This window comes from Dendrobates tinctorius, unplaced genomic scaffold, assembly GCF_039654945.1.
Source record: "Dendrobates tinctorius isolate UK_male_01 unplaced genomic scaffold, ASM3965494v1 ptg000171l, whole genome shotgun sequence".
Taxonomy (NCBI): domain Eukaryota; kingdom Metazoa; phylum Chordata; class Amphibia; order Anura; family Dendrobatidae; genus Dendrobates; species Dendrobates tinctorius.
The window spans coordinates 6346964-6367454 of record NW_027361838.1 but is presented as its reverse complement, the minus strand read 5'-3'; the positions used below and the strand labels follow the sequence as shown (position 1 = coordinate 6367454).

General features: G+C 41.9%; 1 protein-coding gene across 5 annotated transcripts in view; it reads left to right on the top strand.

Annotated features, from left to right (window-relative positions):
- GREB1L (GREB1 like retinoic acid receptor coactivator) overlaps positions 1-10774 on the top strand; it is a 180903-nt gene extending 170129 nt beyond the window's left edge. For all 5 annotated transcript variants that reach the window (XM_073550862.1, XM_073550860.1, XM_073550859.1 and 2 more), the window contains 8 exons: positions 834-995; positions 1156-1363; positions 1464-1632; positions 4408-4635; positions 7136-7277; positions 7545-7745; positions 7923-8061; positions 8200-10774. In XM_073550862.1, the coding sequence (XP_073406963.1) occupies positions 834-995; positions 1156-1363; positions 1464-1632; positions 4408-4635; positions 7136-7277; positions 7545-7745; positions 7923-8061; positions 8200-8363 (1413 nt within the window). In that variant the 3' untranslated portion in view covers positions 8364-10774. The remainder of the gene's footprint in view (positions 1-833; positions 996-1155; positions 1364-1463; positions 1633-4407; positions 4636-7135; positions 7278-7544; positions 7746-7922; positions 8062-8199) is intronic.
- Positions 10775-20491: the final 9717 nt, after the last annotated feature.

The following is a 20491-nucleotide window of genomic DNA, read 5'->3' as shown; positions in this document are numbered from 1 at the left end:
CAGCGCCTGCTGAGTGCTGGGAGCGTCGCTGATCGTTGGCTCCCGCTGCCACATGCACCGATGCGCGCTGGCCAGCGGGAGACTAGCGATGGAAAAAACGGCCGTGCACGATCAGTGATACCCGGTGGGGGGGGGGGGCGGTCACTGATCCCCGTCACACACAGTGATCTCGAAGCAGCTGTGGCATCACAAAATCAGCGATTTCGCTAGCGAGATTGCTGTGTGTGACGGGGCCTTTATTCAGCAGTTCCAATCACAAGATGGTGGATTATAACCGGAGCTGAAGACTGCGGCTAGTAGGTATATTCCTAGGGGCAGGGAACATGGATTAGTGGTACCACTCCGGCATGGAAATTAAAAAAAAAAAAAAAATGCTGGTGTAGAGCTTTAAGAATTGTAAAAACACGTGGTTTTTTTTGTGTTTTTTTGCAGTAAAAATTGCAGCAGCAGTGTTACCTGTAAGTCAATAGGGATTTTTGACACACACTATAAACAGTACCTCTGTTTAGGAATTTTTTTTGTTGGCGTTAAGAAATAATCTGAAAGCACCAAATCCCATGTAGTAGAAAAAAAATTGCTTAGTAATCCATGTAATGTCTTTACAATCAATTGAAATGCATTGCAGCAAACTGAGGGGTCAAGCCCTTTATGACTTTGATCACCCAAACAACCCCTTTTGATATGAAAACCAATGCTGAAAAAAATTATTTTTAGCTGACCATTTTTCTCTGCAGCAATTTTTCATTCTGGATTAAATGGGGGTCTCACGCAAATAGTTAATTAATTTTCCTCAGATTCTATATGAGAATACCCTGCATTTTCTTCCTTTACAGACACCTGAATCTACCATACATGCCTTCACATTCTCGTCTTCAATGCTAGGAGAGGAGGTTCGGCTTCACTTCATTATTCCGAAATCTAAAGCGCATCACTTTATATTCAGTGATGAGGGCAAGCGCCTGGAGAGCATGCGGCTCCCGCTCGTGTCCGATGCAGTAAGTCTTGTACTTTGGAAACAAGTTGTATAAATGAGCCCTGGCTGCAAATACTGCTGTTTGTATGTGTGTGCACTTGGTCATAATATATTGAACTGGTTGGATAAATCAAAACTTAAGCAAACCCCACCCAAATAATACCTTTTTTTTTTCTTTCTAGCTAAACCCAAACATGATTAAGAGTCCAATTTTCACCCCATCCAGTGGACGTCACGAACATGGTCTACTAAACCTTTACCATGCAATGGAAGGCATCAATCACCTACATATTATGGTAGTAAAAGAATATGAAATGCCACTATACAGAAAGTACTGGTCCAACCACATCATGCTTGTGCTTCCTAGCACATTTAACAATGCTGGAGCTGGTAAGTAAGAGCAGTTATTTATCTGGTGGTGTTTGATTTTTGCTTCTCATCTGTTTTTTTTATTTTTTTTTTTTCAATATTAAATTGTCTTAAAATGTAGGAGCTTCCAGATTCCTTATTAAAGAATTGTCTTACCACAACCTGGAGTTGGAAAGAAATCGTATGGAAGCAGAGGGGGTGAACCGTCAGTGTCTGTGGCCACTCGTTGTAGTAATGGACGACTCGTGTGTTTTATGGAACATTCATAGTAAATTACCAGAGCAGTCAAGGTTAGCAGCTATATGTGTGTGAGTAAAACTTAAAACAATAGTATGAGGCTACTTTCAGACTTGCGTTATGAGGTGCAGGGCTGCCGCTAAGCTCCACCCCTGGCCGTGCCTCCTCCGGGCAGCTCCTCCTATGGGCACATGAAGCTGCATGCGACCGGCGTACCCTATATTTAGCGTTGGGTACGCTGGCCATGCGCTGGTCCGCTTTTGCAGGCGCATGCGCCCTTTTAGCGCGGTGCCGACGTGCGCCAAACGCACAGTGTTGCATTTTTGTGCGCAGGGCCTAAAGGGCACATGCGCTGGTAAAAGCAGACCAACGCTCGGCCAACGTACCCAACGCTAAATATAGGGTACGCCGGTCGCATGCAGCGTCATGCGCCCATAAGAGGAGCTGACCATAGGAGGTGGGGCGGAGCTTAGCGGCGGCCCTGCGCTACGCCTCATAACGCAAGTCTGAAAGTAGCCTTAGGGTGTGTGCACACGCTGCGGATTCTGCTGCGGATCCGGCCGCTGCGGATCCGCAGCAGTTTCTGCTGCGGTGTACAGTACCATTATTCCCTATGGGAAATGGAAACCGCTGTGCAGACGCTGCGGAATTTTCTGCGCAGATTATCTGCGGTTTCTAAACCGCAGAAAAAATTGACATGTCAATTCTTTCTAGGGATTCCGCAGCGGTTTCCTTTCTTCTCCATTGTGGAGATGGTGAAACCGCAGGGCCAAACCGCAGGATAATCCGCAGATAAACCGCAGTTCTTTTGACATGCGGATTTTGCAAAATCCGCGCGGATGAATCCGCAGGAGATTCCACAGCGTGTGCACATACCCTTAGAAGAGACCGCTCATTCTGCTAATGTTGTTGTTTTTTTTTTTTGCCTTGTATAATATACTACTTTAGGACCATTTATAGATTTAAATTGTTTGTACCATCAATAGCTATCAAGTATTAAATATAAAATGTTCTAACCTTAACACATAAATCATCCATCTGCTCTCGTTTTCATGAGGCTGGCTATAAATTGCTGTCTCTGTGGTATAGGGGTCCAACTTGCCTACACTCATCTTCCCAGAAGCAAGCCCCATGTGTTGGAGATGTAGGGAAGTGGAAGGAGATTAGTTACATATTTTCTTGGTTTTGCAGGCTTCTCGCCTCTTTTTGGGGGAAAAAGTGCAGCTAGTAATAAGTTTCTGACCTGGACCTGGCTCTCGTCCATAACTGTGACATCCCTTTAAAAAAATTACAGGCACTCCATATTAAGACGCTTAATCGGGACTGCAGGAGCGTGCATCCCTCTGATCTGGAAAGAGAAATATCGCTCTGACAATCTCCCCCCATGGGTCTCTAAAATGAATGAGGTTGTGATAATGGAGTAACTCACTTCTATGTTTAATCATTCCTATGATCATTTTTACAAAAACTAGTTTTATTGGCAGGAATTTAAATTTTCTAATGACTCCTGAGCCCTCTTCAGGCAATACTGAGTGCATCATTTTTTGGGCCTACCTTTGGACACCCTTTCCCATTGCGTCCCTTCCCCTCTTTTCTCCGTGCTGCTTTTGCTTTTTTTTCTGTACTTTTCCTTCTTCTTTGACTACTTCTATTACTGGATTATGCCACTCGGTCTGTTCGAATTGGTTGTTATTTCACATCCTGTTTATTCATTGACATTTTGTCACTGTCTTGCATTGCTTTCAGGATTCGAGTTATAAAATATTAATTTTTGTCGATATTTCCTTTCCCACAATGATTGTTCTATCTCTGCATGGTTATAACCTTGTGATTTGTATTACTAATTTTTTTTACATTCAATAAATGTAAAAAATATATAAAATGATCAATAGCAAAACTTTGACAACCTTTTTCATATTTAATGAGGTTAAAAAAAAGTTTTTTAGTTTAAATATGAATACTTTTTTTAAATGCGTTTTTATTGCTTTTTTGATGGTGCAATTGTATCTATCTTAGGCTGGTTTCACATTCGCGCTTTTTAAGCGCACGCACGGCCGGGGGTAGCTCCGCCCCCGAGCCGGCTCTCTGCCCGGTGTGCCCGCCCCTTCCTTGTAGCACCGCCTCCTAGCGCACAGCGGCGCCTGCGATCGGCGCACCCTATCTTTAGCATAGGGTGCGCAGATCGTGCGCAGGCCGTGCGCTAGTTGCGCTTTGACCTGCGCTGCGCACTTTTGACGGTGCGCCGTGCGCGCCAAAATCCGAAAAGTTTGATTTTGGCGCGCACGGCGCACCGTCAAAAGTGCGCAGCGCAGGTCAAAGCGCAACTAGCGCACGGCCTGCGCACGATCTGCGCACCCTATGCTAAAGATAGGGTGTGCCGATCGCAGGCGCCGCTGTGCGCTAGGAGGCGGCGCTACAAGGAAGGGGCGGGCACTCCGGGCAGAGAGCCGGCTCGGGGGCGGAGCTACCCCCGGCCGTGCGCGCACTGAAAAAGCGCTAATGTGAAACCGGCCTTATACTTAAGGGTTAACTTACTGATCACAAATATTGTGACCACTGGGGGCACACTACTATATCTCTGATGCTCCCATTGTTAATGACTGGAGAGGCGGTGCCTGATCGACCTCCTTTCAGGCATGATTCTTGATAGCTGGGAGTCTCAACGGTTGGACCGTTAATCCTATCCTTACAGTTTATTCTATGGATCCTCTTGTAACTAGAATACCATTTGTAAGGAGGTGGTTGCCTATTGCATATATTGCAGATATTGTCAGATTACACAGTTTCTATGATTTTAATCTATGCTCATATGTAAATTGTGTTTGCAGCCAATCATTAGAGACTAATTATGGTACAAGGAATGTGTCCCTGAGATCTGTTCTACAACACCTTGAAGCTACACCAAAAATAACCAGCTATGCAATGCTTGGGATTCAGAAATGGAACAGCAATTTAAATTCTACCTTCCCTAAACGTCCATTCTCCAGGTGCCATATTCATGATTTCATACTGCTCAACGTAGACCTTACCCAGAATGTGCAATATGACCTCAACAGGTGAGTAGCAGAATGTTATCATTTGCTGCCAATCCAATGGGTGGTCTTATATTTTTCACTGTTAACTTTTACATTACAAAATCTCCACAATGCTCTAAATAAATTTTCCAATACATTATTCCCACTTTGTGATTGTACAGGATTACACTAGATAAAACGTGCTGCTTTCTTGCACACCAATGACCTGGACACCATGCATCAAACGTTCATGGAGCTGTTGATTTTTTATTGTTTCAGCTATATTTTGTTTATAACCTTTTTTTAACGTTGTTCATTTACCATAAACATTTGTTCAGCGCCCAGAATTCATTCTTAATATACAATACTTTTTGGGCTTTCTTCCCAAAACGTTCCACACATATCCATAGTGTTATGGGGTACAGCAGCTTAGGCTGGTTTCACATTTGCGTTTTTTAGCGCTGGAAAAAAACGCTAACCTGCGCATGCGTTTTTTCCCCTATCTTTAACATGGGTGCGCATACTTGCGCGCTTGTAAGCGCATGTATGCGATTTTCATGCGCTGCGTTTTTTTGGGGTGTGCGATTGGATTTTCCAGACGCATCATGTTGCATTTTTTGGCCCTGCAAAAAAGCGCATGCGCACATATGCGCACGTTTTGCGCTAAAAAGGGCCATTATAGCCTATGGATGCGCATATGTGCGCACTGGCATGCTCATGTAAGCGTTTTTTTGCATATGCGTTTTTTTTTTTTAACCATGGAATTTAGGGGTTTGAGTTAGAGTTAGGGTTAGTTAAGGGGGTTTAGGGTTAGGGTTAGGGTCAGGGTCAGGGTTAGGGTTGGGTTTTGGGTCAGGGTTAGGGTTTAGTATGGTTTGGTTAAGGGTTAGGGTCAGGGTTAGGGTCAGGATTAGGGTTAAGTATGGTTTTGTTAAGGGTTAGGGTCAGGGTTAGGGTTAGGGTTAGGGTTAGGGTTAGGGTCAGGGTTAGGGTTAAGTATGGTTTTGTTAAGGATTAGGGTCAGGGTTAGGGTCAGGATTAGGGTTAAGTATGGTTTTGTTAAGGGTTAGGGTCAGGGTTAGGGTTAGGGTTAGGGTCAGGGTTAGGGTTAGGGTTAGGGTCAGGGTCAGGGTTAGGGTTAAGTATGGTTTTGTTAAGGGTTAGGGTCAGGGTTAGGGTTAGGGTTAGGGTTAGGGTCAGGGTTAGGGTTAGGGTTAGGGTCAGGGTTAGGGTTAGGGTCAGGGTTAGGGTTAGGGTTAGGGTTAGTTAGGGTTTAGGGTTTGGGTTAGGGTTAAGTATGATTTGGTTAAGGGTTAGGGTCAGGGTTAGGGTTAGGGTCAGGGTTAGGGTTAGGGTTAGGGTCAGGGTTAGGGTTAGTAAAGTCATGGTTTGGGTAGTGTGAGGGGCCACCTAAAAATGTTGGAAAAAAACGCAAACGCGGTAAAAACGCGCTAAAAACGCATACAAACGCATAAAAACGCTGCGTTTTTTTCATGCATGCTCATAAAAATGCTTGAAAAAAACGCAGCAGTTGTATGCTTATGTATGCGTTTTTTCAATGCGTTTTTTTGCGGGAAAAACGCGCTGCAAAAAAAAGCAAGTGTGAAACTAGCCTTAACCTCAATCACTCAATGGTGCAAAGCTGCAATACCATTCAAGACCCAGCGACCAGTGTAGATCTGTTTCTGGAAGAAAAGTAGCCATGTGTTTTTTTTTTTTTTTTTTTCCAATACTGAACAACCCCTTTTTAAATATCCTTCTGTATTTCGTTTTCAACACTGGTTCGGTTCTTTTCAAGTTCACGTGCTTGCTAGTGACTATGGTTTCTAGCTTTTGCAGATGGATGTGGGATGTTTGGTAATGGAGTGAGGCCTTCTTCAACAGTTGCTCCATGATAAATCATGGAGCATTTAGATGAGCATTTTGTTTCTTCAATCCATCTTAAGGAGCATCCACTATACACAAGTTGTTTGCTTATTTACCAGCCTGTCTAGGCCTGATGGAGACAGATGGAGACTCCTGTCTCCTGATGGAGACAGAACGTATGCTCATTCTATCTTAATCACCAAAAAAGTTAGCATTTTGGTTGTTTTTTGAGCGATTACTTCCATTTACACAAGCAGATAATCTGGGATGAGCCTTCTACAGAAGCTCTTTTCCTATCATCCTACGCTTCTAAACGCACAATTGGACACACAAGTGAATGAAGACCCCTGTACACCTTAGAATAAGGTCGGCCCGCCTGCCGATATCTACTGGTTCAGCTACAACTATGTATGGAGGCTCCGGCCAAAAGAGAGGCTGCATTTTGATTGGGCAGGTCTGATTTTGTACTGCTGGTCGCTTTGGTCTACTGTTAATTTAAGGTTTGTCAGCAGTTTTCTCATAGAGAACAGGAGAGCTTGGCCTTGTAATGGAGAAACGGCCAATATGGCTGTTGGCTGAAGTGGTGTTCTGTCGACTGCCATCTAATGTGTATGGGGGGGGGGGGGAGGACTTTTTAGTCTTACGATCTGCATAAATGTCAATCTATTTATTTCAGATACTTTTGTGAGGATATAGACTTTAACCTTCGAGCCAATAGTGGGGGGCTGCTGATCTGCCGCTTCAACAACTTCAGCCTCATGAAAAAGCACATTCACGTAGGAGGGCACAAGGACTTCATCGTTAAGCCGAAAGTTTTGGTATGAATGGGGTTGAATAACTTTTGTAATAGAGATCACCTGATTGTTGAATATTGGCGCTTCTCATGTGGTCAGTTGGTAATTCTGCTCTATGCTGGATGGCCATAGACTGCTGTTCTGTTATGTCGCAGCATCATCACTGCTGAGAAGTCCTCTCTGTTGTATTACAGTGCTATCTTAATGTGAATTTTTTTTTTTCCTTTAACTACCCATTAGTATCCCTGTAGAAGTCACATGATTGATAGGTGGCTCTTCTGTTGTGTCTAGGTCACAGAAAGCACTGCTCCCATCTCTCCTATGCAGTTTGTGTGTGCCCCAGACAGCGAGCAGACGCTCTTGTCTGCACCGGCTCAATTCCTCCTTGAGAAGTTCCTTCAGCACAGTTCTTGCAAGTTGTTCCCAAAGGCTGTTAATAATCCGAAGAACCCACTACTGGCCGTAGACTGCTACTTAAATCTAGGACCAGAGGTGAAAACAATAGTCACAAAATGGTGCACAATTTGTTTCCATACTCTAAGAATTTGTTTTAGATTTGAAGTTCTGTCTTGTATTCTCATATATTGATCCTCTGAGACACCACTGTGTAGCAGGTCTGTGCCTTCCATGCACCCTGGGTGTCTAGTAATGTCCTGTCTCTCTTTGCAGGTATCACTGTGTTATGTGAGCTCTAGACCACACTCTGTGAATGTCAGCACTGAAGGTGTTGAGTTCAGTGGTCTCCTCCTGTATTTGTGTGACTCCTTTGTGTGTTCAGCAATGCTTAAGAAGTTCAAGTTTCTGAAGGGTAAGTGATTGTCAATCTTTTAAGCATGGCCACTTTTAGGAATTGGTTCTTGTTCAATGCCCTAAACATTCATTGCATTGATTTTCCTCCATTGGCAAAATTAGATTAATTGTGACTGTTTCTTCTTTACTTTTAAAGGTGCCACTCTTTGCTTGATCTGTCAGGACAGGAGCTCCCTCAGGCAAACAATTGGGAGGTTGGAACTTGAAGATGAATGGCAATTCCGACTACGGGATGAATTTCAAACTGCGAATAGTATTGATGATAAACCACTCTATTTCCTTACTGGGCGCCACATATGAGCTTGGCGGGAAATCCTTTTAGAATATGCCGAGATAAAGCCTTGACACAATTGACATGGATCATGTGCAAATGGATTGGGGATTCTATATAAAGACTTTTGACATTTTAAAAAAAGACTTTTCACTTCACCCAGATATTTATGGACCAATGAAGGCTACAGGGCGGTTACCCCAACTGGCTTTGACGTTCTTCATTAATCTTATATTGTGGACGTTCTCAAATGTGCTGGATCAATGGATCTCTTGCAGACATTATCTCAGGGATTCATTCTTGTCAAAAGATGGACAGCAGCACAATCTCTTCCTATGTCAGTGTTGATATTTTTATATTGTGAACAATGTTTTTTAATCAAACCAGGCAAAACTAATGCGAGGTGATCACCAATACTACTTTACTAGGAAGCCCACATGATTTGTGCACCATTTGTCCTTTATTTTGCACTCAAATATCGTATGAACCACAAACGAAAATAACATTATATGTAGCAAACATTGTTTTAAATACTTGCCTTATCTGTTAGAGTTGACCCTATAAAAAAATGAATGCCATCCATTCATGGCCATTCTGTAGGCAATAAGTGTGATATCCTTAGGCTAGTTTCACACTAGCGTTTTGAGGTTGCAGCGCACGCTCGCTGTGAAGCTCTGCCCCATGCCTGCGCCTCCTCCGGTCAGCTCCGCTTATGGGCACATGATGCTGCATGTGACCTGCGTACCCTATCTTTAGCATTGGGTACGCAGGCCATGCGCAGATATGCATTTGCCGACGCATGCGTCCTTTTGACTGTGCGCCAAATGCATCGTGTTGCATTTTGGTTCGGCCAGTGCACCATCAAAAGGACGCATGCGCCGGCAAAAGCATACCTGCGTACCCAATGCTAAAGATAGAGTATGCAGGTTGCATGCAGCGTCATGCGCCCATAGGTGGAGCTGACCGGAGGAGACACGGCAGGGGGCGGAGCTTCACGGCGAGCGTCCGCTGCGCCTCAAAACGCTAGTGTGAAACTAGCCTTACATGGCTTTCAGACAGTGTGCCCTGTTCTTGTGTTTCCTCATATTTAATGCTTTGATATTTACAAGTGCCATAAATATGGGCAGCTATCAAAAACATAAGAAATCGAAATGCCCACATTTTTCTGATTTTATAGATCAGATGGTCAAAGGGATACAAATGGAATGTATGTGTTTCTTAGAGTAGCTTTCATATTATTTATCATCAAATCTGTTTTTTTAGTTCACCTTTTCATCATGAAATTATTTGTGCAGTCTTGCTCACATTTGTGTTTTTGTTTTTTTGCCATTTTCCCTTTCTTGTAAAACATCTAGCCACATATGGACCCAAAAATTTGTGCTAACTTCTATAAAAAAAAGTTTACAGATTTAGAACAAAATATTTAATATATTAGAAAAAAAGTTTGCAAAATTGTGTCATACACTAAATCTATTTCTGTTGCACATTTTTTTAAAATGAATGTCTTCTTTCATGAGTCATTTTTGTTTCACTTTGATCTTGGGGTTTGCACCATAATACCCTTTTCTTGGACTTTTTGAAGAACAAAGTGGTCACCGTGTGGTGTAGTTACATACAGGAATCTGTTTTTAGCACTGGAAATTTCCAAAGGAAAATCGATGCTAAATAGAAGGTTTTTCATAGACTTAAAAGATTTCTAGTCTGTATTTCTGTATTGTGACCATGACTGTGTTGTGTGATGTTTATTTTGTTGTCCTTCCTTCAGGTACTGGTACTACAGCTTCATCAGCTTATCTGCCTACAATATTATTTTCTTTTCGGGTTTTTTCAGATAGAAGTTGTAATGGATGCCAAAGAACATGAGGAGTAAACTTTTTTTTATTTTTAGGATCCAGTCTCTACACATTTGCTGCAGTGCATCTGCAAGTCCCATTTATTTTTAACGCTATCCTTACTGTCGGCCGTTCCTGAAGATTTGCATGTTGGTTTTTTTTTTTTCATTTTTTTGATTTGCACTAAATTTACTTGCAGGTAGGGAAATTCATCAGTTTTGTAGGGCACATAATATTGTGTTTTAAAATGGCATTCATGCAGTGTTTTGTTTTTTTTTCTTAATATTCCCACAAACTTTGTTAGGCGTAGTATTTCCTCCACCAAAGAGAATGAAAATGTAATTAATGTTTTGTTTGTCATTATGGCAAAAATCATGCCAACATTGCCTAAGAAAAATTTCCGTAATGAATGTAAGCTGAAGATTGGTTCTTTTAACAAATGGAAATCCTAAATGCTGCTTAAAAGATAGTTTATTGACCAAACAGATGGTGAATTTGGCTTCACTAGTCAGTCTACCTCATGCTTTCTTTTTTTTTAAATGTGTGCAGGTTTGTTAATTTGTCATTTAATTGAACCATTTTTGACTGTATTAAAGTTGTTTACAGGAGTGGTCTCTGATATTGCTTTGTTCTAATAAGCTATTAAGTCTAAAGAACAAGTGGCTTTCCAACCTGATTGCTGGGAGTCCCACCATTCCTTTAGTGTTGGGCATACTTAAGGGATTTTAGATTTTGTTTTCAGAATGACTTGACAAAAAAATGATTTTAAATGTTTTGTCTTTCCAGCTGATAAATATCTGAGAGAGAACTCCAATGTATAGCCCTGTTACTCCTTTGGCTCCTTTTAAAAGTCAGTTTTGTTTGTTTTGTTTTTTTTAAGGTGGTCAAAAATGAGTTTTCTAGTGGAAACAATTTCAGGAAGCGCTCCTTCAGGGTGTTTTTGGAGAAGTTTTGTTTCCTGAAACATTTTTGAAGCGCTTTTTTTTTTTTTTTTTTTTTTTTTTTTTTTCCTCAGAAGTGTTTTTTAATCTTTTGATTTTGAACAGCTAACTTCTTTAGCAATGACCTTTTGATGCTTACCTTCTTTGAGGAGTGAAAACAGGATACCAGGAATGTATACAAATTGTGTCAAAATTGAATTTACTAATCAACACATAGATACATATAAATTATAATGGGTGCTAGATCAGTCAGACCACACAAATGGGCAAAAACTGACACAAGTAAAACAGGTCAGTTTGACAATGTAAAGCCAGGTGGAGCGCGCATACATTCAAATATTAAGGACAAATCCTATTCATAATATTAACTGAACATTGCACAAAGCATGTAATGTACTATAAAAAAAATCCTGTAAAAATGTAATGTACTGTAAAAAAAAAAATCAGAAACCCACTAAATCAGTGGGTGCTTTACAAACCAAAATCGAGTCATTGAAACCTATCATACCCCTAATAAAAGATTTAGTAGGCACTTTTTAGATCCAATGTGCTCATCACGATCACATACCTATACATGCCTAGTACCAGAAATACCTCAAGTTTGCAATAAAAGATCAGGGGAAGATTCAGCATTTCCAGTTTCATTGTCTTCCATTCAGTCTCGTCTCCGCTCCACGGCTCTTCATGACGCATATCGTGGAAATCATGGCTTTCTTGGGGGAAAAATACATTTGTCATAGTCTCGTACTTAGACGATCTAGTTTTGATAGCTGACTCTGTAGGTCAAATGGATTTGCATCGATCTACTACTATTGCAGTCCTGAAACGTCTGGGATGGTTAATGAATCTGAAAAAAAAAAAAAATCGAGCCTCAGATCTGGAAAAAAAACGGTGTACCTAGGAGTACTTCTAGATTCTGAACAGGAAAGCTCCTCCCTGTCCTAGCACAAATAGGAGGCAATCAGGGGAGAGATGCAGGGCATCCAGAATGGGAAGTGGATTCCAATCAGGAAAGCAATGAGAATCCTGGGTCTAATGACCTCATGCATTTCCAACATTCAATGGAGTTCATTCCATTTGAGAGTCCTGCAGCGGGAAGTCCTCTCAGCCTGGGATGACAGAGGCCACACTGGACAAGAAGATATTGTCTGAAGAAGCAAAGGAGTCTCTGTCCTGGTGGACCAGGATTACAAATCTCAAGCGGAAGACCCTGGAGCGTCTCACCATGTGCATTACTACAGATGCAAAAACAGAGGCTGGGGAGCCCATGTAGGGGGCTGTTGCCTTCAGGGGACATTGCCTACATCAATATGCAGCAGCTCTTCAAATTACAGGGAGCTCAGGGCAGTATGACATCTCTAGAGCATCCCAATCACAGCTTAAAGGATCAACGTGTCTGAATATTTTATGACCATTCAACCTCCGTATCCTACCTTCACCAGGGAGATTCAAGGCACTGTCATCTACAGTTGATATCATAGAATATTTTCTTGGGCAGAAAATACGGTCAGGTCAGTCATGGCAGTACAAGGGCTTGAAATCAGGTGGCATATTTCCTAAGCAGAGAAAAGATTCAGCCTTCAAAGTGGTCTTTAAACCAGGAAGTCTTTCATCAACTGACACAGCACTGGAGTATCCCAGCAATAGATTTATTTGCCTCCAGGAAGAACACAAAGAAAGTTTTTTTTTTTGTTTTTTTTTTCTATAAATCCAAGCGACAATCCAACCGGGGTGGACGCCTTGGACCAGAGATGGGATATGGGACTGGCGTATGCTTTTCTGCCACTCGCGTTCATACTGAGAGTATTGAGGAAAATCCAGGAGAGCTAACTTATGGTGATTGTAATTGTTCTCTACTGGCCCAAAAGAAGCTGGTTTTCTCCTATTGAAGTGGATGTTAGAGGATTCTATACTCCTGACGACAAGATAGGACCTTCTACTTCAAAGCCCACTATACCATCAGAATCTAGAAATGCTGAACCTATCAGCCTGGATCCTGAGAGGGAGATCCTGACGTCAAAAGGACTGTCAGTCATCTCTAATATTGCTTCATACTTTTTTTGAATAGATTTCAAGATCTGGAAAAAGTTTTGTTCCCAAAGTAAAATCCCAGTCTCTATCAATTCAGGTCCAGATAGTCTGCAGATATTAGACACTAGAACAGTGCCGTAACTCTAAACTTCGGGGCCCCGGGGCAAAACTTCATAGTGGGGCCCCTCAACATTTCAATTACTAGAGGTTGTGCGAAACGTGGTGAAGCCTGCTATGCATTGTTGTATACAACACACAGGCTTCACCACGTTCCGCAAGACCTTTAATAGGTTTTGTTTATGATGCAAGTTTTAGAAGTTAAATATTCAGTGAACATGTTTGGAAAATTAATAAGGTGAATAATTCCAAATATTGCACAATTTTCAACTAACTGTGTATTAAATATTAAGTACTTTTAAACAGTACATATTTAAACTTTGTTCACTTAAACATAACATTAATTAAACATTACCAATTTGTTCAGTTTTAAACAGCTACTTAAACATTTGTTTCCTAACTTTCAGAGAAGCGAATTCATCAATTACTTTGTCAAAGTTGATCTGTTGAGCTCGATCATTCTCAATTGAAAGTAAAGCTAAGGCTGGTTTCACATTTGCGTTTTTTAGCGCTGGAAATAAACGCATACCTGCGCATGCGTTTTTTCCCCTATATTTAACATGGGTGCGCATACCTGCGCGCTGGTAAGCGCATGTATGCGATTTTCATGCGCTGCGTTTTTTTGGGGTGTGCGTTGGTATTTTCCAGACGCAGCATGTTGCATTTTTTGGCCCTGCAAAAAAGCGCATGCGCACATATGCGCACGTTTTGCGCTAAAAATGGCCATTATAGCCTATGGATGCGCATATGTGCGCACTGGCATGCTCATGTATGCGTTTTTTTGCATATGCGTTTTTTTTTTTTAACCATGGAATTTAGGGGTTTGGGTTAGAGTTAGGGTTAGTTAAGGGGGTTTAGGGTTAGGGTTATGGTCAGGGTCAGGGTTAGGGTTTGGGTCAGGGTTAGGGTTAAGTATGGTTTTGTTAAGGGTTAGGGTCAGGGTTAGGGTCGGGGTCAGGGTTAGGGTCAGGGTTAGGGTTAAGTATGGTTTTGTTAAGGGTCAGGGTTAGGGTCAGGATTAGGGTTAAGTATGGTTTTGTTAAGGGTTAGGGTCAGGGTTAGGGTCAGGGTTAGGGTTAAGTATGGTTTTGTTAAGGGTTAGGGTTAGGGTCAGGGTTAGGGTCAGGATTAGGGTTAAGTATGGTTTGGTTAAGGGTTAGGGTCAGGGTTAGGGTTAGGGTCAGGGTTAGGGTCAGGATTAGGGTTAAGTATGGTTTGGTTAAGGGTTAGGGTCAGGGTTAGGGTCAGGGTTAGGGTTAAGTATGGTTTTGTTAAGGGTTAGGGTCAGGGTTAGGGTTAGTTAGGGTTTAGGGTTTGGGTTAGGGTTAAGTATGATTTGGTTAAGGGTTAGGGTCAGGGTTAGGGTCAGGGTTAGGGTCAGGATTAGGGTTAAGTATGGTTTGGTTAAGGGTTAGGGTCAGGGTTAGGGTTAGGGTCAGGATTAGGGTTAAGTATGGTTTGGTTAAGGGTTAGGGTCAGGGTTAGGGTCAGGGTTAGGGTTAAGTATGGTTTTGTTAAGGGTTAGGGTCAGGGTTAGGGTTAGTTAGGGTTTAGGGTTTGGGTTAGGGTTAAGTATGATTTGGTTAAGGGTCAGGGTCAGGGTTAGGGTTAGTAAAGTCATGGTTTGGGTAGTGTGAGGGGCCACCTAAAAATGTTGGAAAAAAACGCAAACGCGGTAAAAACGCACTAAAAACGCATACAAACGCATAAAAACGCTGCGTTTTTTTCATGCATGCTCATAAAAATGCTTGAAAAAAACGCAGCAGTTGTATGCTTATGTATGCGTTTTTTCAATGCGTTTTTTTGCGGGAAAAACGCGCTGCAAAAAAAAGCAAGTGTGAAACTAGCCTTAGCTGCTGAGTCTTTGAGCCATAGTACTTCTCAAGTAGTTTGAGTTTAAGCTTAGAGAAGGATCGCACAGCCTTAGGGTACCGTTACACTTAGCGATGCAAAAGTGATCCCGACAACGATGTGGATCGCTGGTGCATCGCTAAGTGGTCGCTAGTGAGCTGCCACATAGGCAGATCTCACCAGCGACATTGCAGCGGTCGGGGGTTGCTACTTACCTGTCAGACCAGGCGATCCTGACGTCCGCCCGCCCGCGTCCACGCGTCGCTCGTTGGCGCCACAGGAAGCTGACGGCGAGAAACGGTAGAGGACATTCTCGCGTGATCAGCGGGGGGAGCCATTCGGAGGTAAGTATCAGACATAGCGATATCGCTAGCAATATCGCTGCTACATCACAAAAACCAGTGACGTTACAGCGATATTGCATGTGTAATGGGCCCTTTAGACACAGGAACAGTCAAATACATGATGCACGCTGTGCAAACGTCTGGATAGCTTGATGAAAGTGAAGAATGCTCGACTATTAGGAAATCAGCACATTCTTTAACACTTTTCATTTTTTCCAGTTGCTTTTGAAAAATTTTTTTACTGAACATAACTGTGAAGGAAAGGCTGGAGTTACATCATCTGCAAACTTGTTAACAAAATCAACAGCTTTTTTGTGAATATCTCTTGCACTGGCCAAAAAATCAGGTTGTATTACTTCATAAGAGTCATAGAATCATAGAATCGTAGAGTTGGAAGGGACCTCCTGGGCCATCTGGTCCAACCCCCTGCTCAAAGCAGGATTCGCTAAATCATCCCAGTCAGATGTCTGTCCAGCCTCTGTTTGAAGACTTCCATTGAAGGAGAACTCACCACTTCTCGTGGCAGCCTGTTCCACTCATTGATCACTCTAACTGTCAAAAAGTTTTTTCTAATATCTAATGTCTCTTCCCATTCAGTTTCATCCCATTGCTTCTAGTCTTTCCTTGTGCAAATGAGAATAAAGTTGATCCTTCTACAATGTGACAGCCCTTTAGATATTTGTAGACAGCTATTAAGTCTCCTCTCAGTCTTCTCTTTTGCAAACTAAACATTCCCAAATCCTGCAACCTTTCCTCATAAGACAGGGTTTGCAGACCGGTCACCATTCTGGTCGCTCTTTTCTGAACTTGCTCCAGTTTGTTGATGTCTTTTTTAAAATGTGGTGCCCAAAACTGGACACAATATTCCAGATGAGGTCTGACCAAAGAGGAGTAGAGGGAAATAATGACTTCACGTGATCTAGACTGTATGCTTCTGTTAATACATCCTAGAATTGCATTTGCCTTTTTTGCTGCTGCATCATACTGTTGACTCATATTCAGTCTGTGATCTATTAGTATACCCAAGTCTTTTTCACATGTGCTGTCACTTAGCCCTATTCCTCCCATTCTATATATGCTTTTTTCATTTTTATTGCCCAGATGTAGTACTTTGCATTTCTCCCTGTTAAAAACCATTCTGTTAGTTGCTGCCCACTTCTCCAGTTTATTTAAATCTTTTTGAATCCTCTCTCTCTCTTCTCTAGTATTAGCTATCCCTCCTAGCTTTGTGTCATCAGCAAATTTAATCAGTTTACCCTCAATTCCTTCATCTAAATCGTTGATAAAGATGTTGAACAATACAGGGCCCAGGACAGAGCCCTGTGGTACCCCACTTGAGACATTCTTCCTACTGGATGTGCAGCCATTTACGACCACTCTTTGGGTCCGATCACTAAGCCAGTTATGAATCCACCTAACAGTTGCCTTGTCCATTCCATACTTAGTCATTTTTTCAATAAGGATTGTATGAGAGACTTTGTCAAATGCTTTGCTGAAGTCAAGATATACTATATCTACAGCATTTCCTTGATCCACCCAATCAGTGATACCGTCATAGAAGGAAATTAAGTTAGTCTGACATGACTTATTAGTTAGAAACCCATGCTGACTCTGTTTAATCACTTCATGCTTATCCAGGTATTGACATACATGTTGTTTAATAATTTGTTCAAAGATCTTTCCTGGTATAGAAGTCAGACTCACCGGCCTATAGTTGCCTGGGTCCACCTTCTTCCCCTTTTTGAAGATAGGAACAACATTTGCTCTTCTCCAGTCTTCTGGCACTTCTCCTGTTCTCCAAGAATTTTCAAAGATTATGGAGAGGGGTTCAAAAATTTCTTCTGCTATCTCCTTCAGTACTCTGGGGTGTAATTCATCTGGATCTGGAGACTTGAATTCATTTAGGTTAGCTAAGTGTTTCCTCACTATCTTTCTGTTTATAGATATCCTGGATTCTTCTATTCCCTTAATAGGACAGTGAATAACAGTTGATGTTGCATTTCCTTTCTGAGAGAAAACAGATGCAAAATAGGAATTTAAAAGTTCAGCCTTCTCAACATCCTGTCTTACCATTTCATCATTTTCATCCTGTAAAAATCCTATAGCATCTTTGACTTTTCTTTTACTTTTGACATATCCCCAAAATCCTTTATTATTGCTTTTGACATCTCTTGCAAGCCTCAGTTTATTTTCAGCTTTAGATAATCTGATTTGTGCCCTGCAGGTTCTGCAGACAGCATTATATTCTTCTTTAGATATGCCTCCCTCTTTCCATTTTATAAACATTTTTTTCTTCCTTTTTAGCATGTGCTTAAGTTCTGTGTTCATCCATCCTGGTTTCCTTAAATGCTTCCTATTCTTCCCTCTTTTCGGAATTGTTAACAACTGTGCTTTGAGAATTTCATTTTTCAAGATTTCCCATCCTTCCTGGACATTTTTGTCTTTAAGGATATCCAGCCATTGGATCCCTCCAATTCTCTTTCTGAATCCCTTAAAATCTGCCTTTCTGAAATCTAACCTTGACGTCTGAGTCTTCACAGGTCTTCCACCTCTAGTAATCCAAAATTCTAAAATAGCATGGTCGCTACCTCCTAGGGTCCCAGCCACTTTTACCTCCTCAACCATTTCCTCCCTGTTTATAAGGATTAGATCCAAGGTAGCAGTTCCCCTTGTTTTCTCCCTTACCTTTTGGAAGATAAAGTTGTCAGCAAGAGAGGATAAGAATTTCCTTGACCTGTTAGTTTTGCCTGAGAGAGATTCCCAACAAATGTCTGGATAGTTGAAATCTCCCATGACAACTATGTCATATTTTTTGGAGAACTTGGCCATCTGATGCATAAAGAGTTCATCTATATATTTGGCTTGCACAGGCGGCCTGTAGTAAATGCCTACAATGGTGTCCTTTCCATTGTTCTGTCCTTGTATTCTTACCCAAACAGTTTCCACAGAACTCCCAGTCTCTGAAGCTTCAATCTCTGTGCAGATATACGCGTTTCGAACATACAATGTGACACCCCCTCCTCGTTTATCAAGTCTGTTTCTTGCAAATAAGTTGTATCCTTCTAGTCTTGTATTCCAATCATGTGTATTGTCCCACCAAGTTTCAGTGATTCCAATTACATCATATTTCTGTTCCTGTGTTAGTAGTTCCAATTCTCCTTGTTTGTTGCCCATGCTTTGTGCATTAGTATAGAAACATTTTAGTTTGTGATTGGTTTCTCTTTCTCCAATATTTTTATTAATTAGATTCTTTCGTCTTTGTTCTTCCTTTCCACTTCTAATAGCAGAGTTCTCAATAGCATTTGTCAGGTGTATGGCTTTTTCTGGTCTTTTGCTTCCCTTCCCATGTTGTTCTAGTTTAAAGCTCTCCTTACAAGTGTAGCAAGGCGACTTCCAAATACATGCTTTCCAGTCTTCGTAAGGTGCACCCCATCTCTAGCAAGTAGTCCATCGTATAAGTAGTTCACTCCGTGATCCAGAAATCCAAATCGTTGCTGACGGCACCATCGACGTAGCCAGTTGTTCACCTGCAGAATCTTATTCCACCTCCTTGTTCCATGGCCATCCACTGGGAGGATGGAAGAGAAGACCACCTGCGCTCCCAGTTCTTTCACTTTCTTGCCTAAGTCTTCAAAGTCTCTGCAGATGATTTCCAGGTCGTTTCTTGTGGTGTCATTTGTCCCCACATGTAGTAGCAGGAATGGGTAGTCATCTGTAGGTCTGAAGAGTCCTGATATCCTGTCAGACACATCTTTAATTTTTGCACCTGGAAGACAGCACATTTCTCTTGTAGTTATATCCGGTCTGCAGATAGCGGCCTCTGTTCCTCTCAGCAGGGAATCCCCCATGACCACCACTCTCCGTTTCTTCTTCACAACAAATACAACAAGAACAGCTTTCATCCCTTCAAAGCGGTGATGAAGTTGAGTACAAAGTGTGTCTACCATTGGCTAGAACACAGTAACTCTGAAACAAGCTTTTGGGTCTGCTAATATCTCGTCTTCACACAACTCATCAAAGTGTTTCTTCACTTTCCTTACTCTGTTCTGGTGAAATTCATTTTTTTTTTTTTAAATTCTTTATTTTCAAATTTCGACCACATCATAAGACAGAACATCGTATTACAAATACAGATGGTTAAAGATTGCATAGACGTCCATCCAAGGTGGTAAAAAATAATAAAGGGGGGGGTAAGCAAGGGGGGGGGAAGTGGGCGGGGAAAAGGAAGAAGAAGGGAAGGGAAAAGAGGGATGCATAATAGCAAACAATCACAATAACATCAAAACAAAGCAGTCGTCGGCATTGACACTTGCAATAAATGAGTGTATTATAGAAATAGAACAGGTGAAAAGATTTATAAATAACCTTGGAACCCGCCACCCCAAGATCGAGGCCACCAGGTCTAATTGAGATTCATGCATTATCTGATCTCTCTCCTCGAGGATTATCCCCCAGATATCTAGTCCACGGGGCCCAGGTCAACACATAAGATTTGTGGCTGAAGACCTCCCAGCTAGACAGGTCTTCCAGACGAGAAATCTGATTTATCTTGTCACGCCACTCCTCCAAAGTGGGAGGAGCGACATCTTTCCAATGAACAGCTATCAGTTGTTTTGCAGCACTTAGCATCAATGGGAGTAGGCCATGTTTTCTTGGCAAGAAATCTTTTGATGGGCACGAAAGGAGAACCTCCGTAGCCCTGAGATTGGTCTTTATTAGCTGTAAATTCTTGAGAACTCGCTCGACACCGTCCCAAAAATGTCTCAATTTGGGACAATCCCAAAATATGTGTGTGTGTTGTCCTCCAGGGTTGAGGCATCTCCAACAAGCATCATTATCAGCAAGACCCCTCTGAAAGAGCTTCGCGGGAGTCCAATGCCACCTGGTCAGAATTTTATAAGAATTTTCTTGCAAAAGAACACACCTGGAGAATCCCCGTGCACTAGACAGCATTCTAGATACTTGTTTCTCTGTGAACGTAGTATTAAGTTCCATTTCCCAGGAGTAAATAAATGAGGGCTTAAAATGTATTCCCGGAGAG